At 53.1% G+C, this 7848-nt stretch overlaps 1 protein-coding gene across 1 annotated transcript; it reads left to right on the forward strand.

Moving 5' to 3' along the window:
- Positions 1-1342: 1342 nt before the first annotated feature.
- LOC134807003 (uncharacterized) lies at positions 1343-3950 on the forward strand. The gene is made up of 4 exons (XM_063808848.1): positions 1343-1354; positions 2551-2757; positions 2921-3127; positions 3417-3950. Exons 1-4 carry the CDS (start codon positions 1343-1345, stop codon positions 3858-3860), a joined length of 870 nt encoding a protein of 289 aa, XP_063664918.1. The 3' UTR covers positions 3861-3950.
- Positions 3951-7848: the final 3898 nt, after the last annotated feature.

Genomic DNA, 7848 nt, shown 5'->3' on the forward strand with positions numbered 1-7848 from the left:
GCTGGGACTACAGGTGCCTGCCACCATGCCCCGCTAATTTTTTTGTATTTTTAGTAGAGACAGGGTTTCACCGTGTCAGCCAGGATGGTCTTGATCTCTTGACCTCGTGATCCGCTCATCTCGGCCTCCCAAAGTGCTGGGATTACAGGTGTGAGCCACCGTGCCCGGCCTCTTTTTTTTTTTTTTTTTAATGAGACGGGGTCTCACTCTGTCACCCAAGCTGGAGTGCAGTGGTGCAATCTCAGCTCACTGCAACCCCCACCTCCCAGGCTCAAGTGATCCTCCCACCTCAGCCTCCCAAGTAGCTGGGACCACAGGCCCATGCCACACCTGGCTAATTTTTTGTGTTTTTGGTAGAGTTGGGGTTTCACCATGTTGCCCAGGCTGGTCTCAAACTCCTGGGCTCAAGTGATCCTCCTGCCTCGGTCTCCCAAAGTGCTAGGATTATGGCCATGAGCCACCACTCCCCTCCCTATTCCTCTATTCTTTTTCTTTCTTTTTTCTTTTCTTTTCTTTTTTTTTTTTTTTTTGATACAAGTCTCACTCTATTGCCCAAGCTAGAGTGCAGTGGCATGATCTCAGCTCACTGCAACATCCACCTCCTGGGTTCAAGCAATTCTCCTGCCTCAGCCTCCCAAGTAGCTAGGACTACAGGTGCGAACCACCATGCCCGACCAATTTTTCTATTTTTAGTAGAGACAGGGTTTCACCATATTGGCCACGCTGGTCTTGAACTCCTGACCTCAAGTGATCCGCCTGCCTTGGACTCCCAAAGTGCTGGGATTACAGGCGTGAGCCAACTCGCTTGGCTTTTTTTTTTTTTTTTTGAGGCAGAGTCTTGCTCTGTTGCCCAGGCTAGAGTGCAGTGGTGTGATCTCAGCTCACTGCAGCCTCCGTTTCTCGGGTTCAAGGGACTCTCCTGCCTCAGCCTCCCGAGTAGCTGGGACTACAAGCACATACCACCATGCCTGGCTAATTTTTGTATTTTTAGTAGAGACCAGATTTAGCCATATTGGCCAGGCTGTTCTTGAACTTCTGGCCTCAAGGTATCCACCCACCTCAGCCTCCCAAAGGGTTGGGATTACAGGCGTAAGCCACCGCACCCAGCCCTATTCCTTTATTCTCAATTAAAAAGAAAGAAAGAAAGAAAGAAAATAAATAAATAAATAAATAAAATAAGCTGGGCATGGTGGCTCATGCCTGTAATCCCAGCACTTTGGGAGGCCATGCGGCAGGAGCATTGCTTGAGGCTTGGAGTTGAAGACCAGCCTGGGCAAAACAGGGAGACCCCCATCTCCACAGAAATATTTACAAAAGAAAAAGAAGACGGATGGATGAATAGATGGGTCCTGTGGTAAATCGGCTCAGCTCTCGTCCTGCAATTTTACCAGCTTAATTGTGTCTCTTGCCAGACTGAAAACCCTGTGAACAGAATCTTCCCCAGTCATCCCTGGGCCCCAGCACCAAACACAGGGCCCAGCTAACTCACTGTACAGGTAATACACACTTGCTGAAACGATGGTGGATAGCTGATGGGGTTCTTGAGGTCTGGACTCAGCCAGAAGTGGGCTGCACAGAGGCGCCCTCAGGCAGGGACTTCCAGCTGCGAGGTCGAGGAGGGACGCCAGCTACACAGCTGCAGCATTTAAGGTGGACCAAAGGATTTCCCCAACCCAAGTTTCTTATGTATGGGAGGAAGTAGGCAGTTCCCAGTTTCACACCCACTTTCCAGCCCTTCCACCAGGGTACGGTGGAAGAGATAGTTATCTTTCTTCCTTTCCTTCCTTCCTTCCTTCTTTCTTTCCTTCCTTCCTTCCTTCCTTCCCTCCCTCCCTCCTTCCCTCCCTCCCTCCTTCCTTCCTTTCTTCTTTCCTTTCTCTTTTTTGACGGAGTTTGCTCTTGTTGCCCAGGCTGGAGTGCAATGGTGCTATCTCATCTCACTGCAACCTCGGTCTCCTGGGTTCAAGCGATTCTCCTGCCTCAGCCTCCCGAGTAGCTGGGATTACAGGCGCACGCCACCATGCCTAGTTATTTTTGTATTTTTAGTGGAGACAGGATTTCATTATGTTGGCCACGATGGTCTCGATCTCCTGACCTCGTGATTGGCCCGCCTCGGCCTCCCAAAGTGCTGGGATTGCAGGTGTGAGCTACCACGCCTGGCCAATTTTTTGTATTTTTAGTAGAAACAGGGTTTCACCATGTTAGCCAGGGTGGTCTCGAACTCCTGACCTCAGGTGATCCGCCCCGCCTCGGTCTCCCAAAGTGTTGGGATTACAGGCCTGAGCCACTGCGCCCGGTCTTTCTTTCTTTTTAAAGTTAGCAGTAGTGCTAGCACCTCAGGGCTTGAAAAAACAAAAATACAAAAATGTTGAGTGTCTCCTGCAACCCAGGCACAGGGTTAAGGACTTTAGGCAAGATTATTCTCCCCATTTCACAGACGATGACATGGAGATTTGCTTCTGGCCAGGGACCTCGCTAAGAGATATTGGCAATATGAGGGGAAATTCCTGTGAAACTGTGATCCTTTCCTCTGAGGGGCCTCCTTAACAGCTGTCCAGACGGCGTCGCCAGCTGCCCAGGCAGTTCCTATCCCTTTCGGAGCTCCAGCCTGCCCCTCCTGACGCTCTCAGAGTCTGGCCTTCTGCTGGGCCGCGGGTCTCTCACTGGCAGAATGGAGTTCTCGGAGCTGATCCATACGGGCTGGGCCCAAGCAGAGTTTCTACAGGGCCCGGAGGCGCCCCCGCTTCGCGGCACGCTGTGAGTCACCGTCCACCACCTGCTGCTGTCGCCAGGGCCCGCGTCCTCTCCGGACCTGTGGCTGTTGCTGTTGCGTAGCGTCGACTCCTTCGAGAAGCAGTGAGACGTGGCGGGGGGGGGGGGGGGTCCCCGGGGTTGGGGAGCGCGCGGCTTGGCGGACTAGGGGGCACGGCCAGCGCAGTCAGAGCTGGCGCCCTCCTGCGTAAGCCCAATCCGGGAAACTCGTTGCCCCTCTCCTGGGAAAGGACCGTCCCTCCCCAGGGTTGCGAGTGACTCGGGCACCATCACCCTGTGCTGTAAAGACCTGCGAGTGCTGCAGCTGGCAATAGAGGGCGCGGAAGCGACGCTGGGCATCGCCCGCTCCATCGAGGTGTGCCGAGGGAGCTCCCGAGCCCTTTAAGCTCTCCCTGTCTCGCGTAGAGGGGAATAAAAAGGTGCTTCTGTCCAAAGAGGCTCCGCAGCCGCAGCTAAATGGCAGGGGGATGCAGGGTGGTCCGGGGTACTTGGAGAGGCCGAAGCTGAAGCTACAGGACTGAGGGGCTGGAAAAGGCGCGGGCGAGGCAATTTCGACCCTCCCCAGAGCCCCTGACTTCCTTCTCCGGACGCTGTCCTCCCTGGAATCAGTCATCACCTCCTTCCCTTTATTCTACCGTCCCAAGGGCCTGAGATTGGGCGACTCCTGGCACTTCCTCCCGCCCGAACGCTACTGCAAGAGAGTAGCTCGCGAAGTGGGCGCGGTCGTAGGGGCCCGGGAAGGTGGAAGCGCCGGGCCTGGAAGAGGCGCGGGGACAGGGCACTCCCTGGGTGCCCTAGACCTGGCCTCTCTCCTCCCTGCGCTGCAGACCAACGCGTGGCGGCTGAGCGAGGTGAACGAGGACTTCAGCTTGTGCCCCAGATACCCCCGTGCGGTGATCGTGCCACACTTGGTGGACGATGATGCCCTGGCGCGCAGCGCCCGCTTCCGTCAGGGAGGTCGCTTCCCGGTGCTCAGCTACCACCCGGCTCCCAGCGGCAGAGGGAGCGCGCCCTCCCCACGCTCCGCCCCTGGGTGGCTGCGTCCTTTCTGGGCCTTTTCTTTTTGGCCCGGTCAATTCGCGGCGTAGCCGCTGCCCCAACTCCTGCCCCATTCTGGTCCCGCCCCTCTCCCGCCTTTTCGCTGGGAAGGGTATCACTTTTCTCTGGCCCCGCCCCTGACGGTTCCGGGCCCCGCGAAGCTTAGTCCCTTCTTTGTCAAGCCAGGACCCGCCCACGGTCTATTCATAGGGTCCCAAACCACTTTGGCCACAACACCCCCAGACTGGTCCGAAGCCTCGTGAGTTCGCCCTGGTCGTTGCACTCCAGCCTGTCGGTGTGCAGACCTGGCTTAGAGGACCCCTAAGGCTGGGGGGTCACTTCCAGAACTGAGTCCGGTCCGCAGGTTCTGCTACGCTCCAGCCAGCCCCTAACTGGTCCCCAGAAGCGGCGCTGCGAGAGGGACCAGGAGCTGCTGCGAACTGCGCTGGCGGGGGCTCGTCCTTGGGCGCGGGGCTTCATCATGGACACGCTCTCGGCCCAGGCCGCGAAACAGGCCCGCGTGACTGGCGGAGGCACGGAGACCAGGGCCGCTTAACCTGGCTGGTTGCACTGGTCCCTGGAGAGGTAAGGGGCCTCCCACCCTCTCCCAGGCCCTCTCCTGCAGGGCTCTGTGAATGTACATGTGTGTGAGTATGTGTTGGCGGGAGATGGGGGGTCCTCCAGGAACCTTGAAGACTCAAGCCTTTCCTGGTGTCATCTCTCCACATGAGCAACCCCACTTGCACACCACCACTGAGAGAGCTCCTTACTCTTTAGGCACCCCAACTTTGCCTGGGAAGAAAAAGCACCTCTACATTAAACTGAAATTTGTCTTCCCAGAACAACCTCCCTGCACACACGCACCCCCTCCCTGAGGGCTGCACCTGCACAGATGTGATCTGTTCCCTCTGTCTCCAGGCGATGGCAGTGCCAAGAAGAGGTCCTGAGGGAGTTTTGTGTTTTGAGGAGAGTAGACTGCTTCCCTATCCAAAATACAAAGCTCTGTTTATTCATTTATTTACCCAGCACTGAGCACAGGGGCTGCCACAGTGGCCAGCTCAGACATGGCAGAGATCAGCAGAGAATGGGCAATCAGGCTCCCCTGAGATGAGCAGCAGCGCAGAGGAGGTGCCCCTCTCTTACTACACCAACTTCAGGTAATCAGAGGTTTCCTTGAGAATAGGATGCTTTAGCTGAGACCCAAAAATGGAGTGAGCCAAAAGAAGAAAGACCCTGCATGTGGAGGGAATTGCAAGTGTCCAGGTGCAGAGACAGCCTGGTCATTTGTCCTGTTTGAGGAACTACCAAGTACAGTAGTCCCCCCTTATCCTTGGGAAGTATGTTCCAAGATCCCCAGTGAATGCCTGAAGCCTCAGATAGTACCAAACCCTACAGACAGTATGTTTTTCCATACCTATGATAAAGTTTAATTTACTTTATTATTTTTATTTATTTTATTTTATTTTTTTGAGACAAGAGTCTCGCTCTGTCACCCAAGCTGGAGTGCAGTGGCGCTATCTTGGCTCACTGCAACCTCCTCCTCCCAGGTTCAAGTGATTCTCCTGCCTCAGCCTCCCAAATAGCCGGGATTACAGGCACCTGCCACCACGCCCAGCTAATTTTTTTTTTGTATTTTATCTTATTTTATTTTATCATAATAATTATTTTTTAAGATGGAGTCTTGCTTTGTTTCCCAGGCTGGAGTGCAGTAGCGTGATCTTGGCTCTCTGCAACCTCCATTTCCTGGGTTCAAGTGACTCTCCCATCTCAGCCTCCCAAGTAGCTGGGACTACATGCATGTGCCACCACGCCTGGCTAATTTTCTTTTCTGTATTTTATTTTATTATTTTTTGAGACAGAGTCTCACTCTGTCGCCCAGGCTGGAGTGTGATGGTGCGATCTCAGCTCCCTGCAACCTCTGCCTCCCAGATGCAAGCAATTCTCATACCTCAGCCTCCCAAGTAGCTGGGACTACAGGAGCCTGCCACCATGCCCAGCTAATTTTTTTTTTGTATTTTATTTTATTATTATTATTTTTGAGATAGAATCTCTCTTTGTTGCCCAGTCTGGAGTGCAGTGGTGTGATCTTGGCTCACTGCAACCTCCATTCCCCGGGTTCAAGTGATTCTCTCGCCTCAGCCTCCTGAGTAGTTGGGACTACAGGCACGTGCCACCAGGCCCGGCTAATTTTTGTATTTTTAGCAGAGATGGGGTTTTGCCATGTTGGCCAGGCTGGTCTGGAACTCCTCACCTCAAGTGGTCTGCCCATCTCAGCCTCCCAAAGTGTTGGGATTACAGGCATGAGCCACCACGCCCGGCCTTTTTTTTGTATTTTAGCAGAGATGGGGTTTCATCATGTCACTCAGGGTGGTCTTGAACTCCTGAGCTCGGGCAATCCACCAGCTTCAGTCTCCCAAAGTACTAGGATTACAAGCGTGAGCCACTGCATCCAGCCAAGTTTAATTTATATAGTAAGCACAACAATAACTAATAATAAAGTAGAACAATTACAACAATATGCTATAATAAAAGTTGTATAGGTCAGGTGCTGAGGTAAAAGATAGGTATTTTTGGAGATTTAGAAGATTGTGGCTGGGCACAGTGACTTATGCCTGTAATCTCAGCACTTTGGCAGGCTGAGGAGGGTGAATCCCTTGAGCCCAAGAGTTTGAGACCAGCCTGGGCAACATAGGGAGACCCTGTCTCTGTACAAAATACAAAAATTGGCTGGGTGTGGTGGCTCATGCCGGTAATCCCAGCATTTTGGGAGGCTGAGGCGGGAAGATCACCTGAGGTCAGGAGTTTGAGACCAGCCTGACCAACATGGAGAAACCCCGTCTCTACTAAAAATACAAAATTAGCCGGGCGTGATGGCACATGCCTTTAATCCCAGCTACTCAGGAGACGGAGGCAGGAGAATCGCTTGAACCCGAAAGGCAGAGGTTGCAGTGAGCTGAGATAGCACCATTGCACTCCAGCCTAGGCAACAAGAATGAAACTCCATCTCAAAAAAAAAAAAAAAAATTAGCTACATGTGGTGGTGCACACCTGTAGTCCCAGCTTCTCAAGAGGCTGAGGTGGATGGCTTGAGCCTGGAAGGCAGAGGTTGCAGTGAGCTGTAATTGTGCCACTGCACTCCAGCCTGGGTGAGAGCAAGATCCTGTCCCAAAATTAGCCAGGCATGGTGGTGTGCTCCTGTAGGCCCAGCTACTCAAGAGGCTGAGGTGGGAGATCACTGGAGCCGCAGGAGGTGGAGGCTGCAGTGAACTGTAATCACACCACTGCACTCGAGGCTGGCTGACAGAATGAGACCCTGTCTCAAAAAAAAACAAACAAAAAAATGGCCGCGTGCGGTGGCTCATGCCTGTAATCCTGGCACTTTGGGAGACCAAGGCGGGTGGATCACCTGAGGTCAGGAGTTTGAGACCAGCCTGGCTAACATGGTGAAACCCCACTTCTACTAAAAATACAAAAAATTAGCCAGGTGTGGTGGTGCGGGCCTGTAATCCCAGCTATTTGGGAGGCTGAGGCAGGAGAATCGCTTGAAACTGGGAGGTGGAGGTTGCAGTGAGCCGAGATCACGCCATTACACTCTAGCTTGGGCAACAAGAGTGAAACTCCAAAAAAAAAAAAGTTGTATGAGGCCGGGCATGGTAGCTCACACCTGTAATCCCAGCACTTTGGGAGGCCGAGGTAGGTGGGTCACGAGGTCAGGAGATCGAGACCATCCTGGCTAACATGGTGAAACCCTGTCTCTACTAAAAATACAAAAAAAATTAGCCAGGTGTGGTGACGGGCTCCTGTAGTCCCAGCTACTCAGGAGGCTGAGGCAGGAGAATCGCTTGAACCCAGGAGGCAGATGTTGCAGTGAGCTGAGATTGCGCCACTGCACTCCAGCCTGGGTGACCTAGAGTGAGACTCAATCTAAAAAAAATAAACAGTTGTATGAATGTGATCTCTTTCTTAAAATATCTTATTGTACTATACTCACCCTTCTTGTGATGATGTGAGATGCTTAAATGCCCACGTGATGAGATG

This window comes from Pan troglodytes, chromosome 1 (genome assembly GCF_028858775.2).
Source record: "Pan troglodytes isolate AG18354 chromosome 1, NHGRI_mPanTro3-v2.0_pri, whole genome shotgun sequence".
Lineage (NCBI taxonomy): Eukaryota > Metazoa > Chordata > Mammalia > Primates > Hominidae > Pan > Pan troglodytes.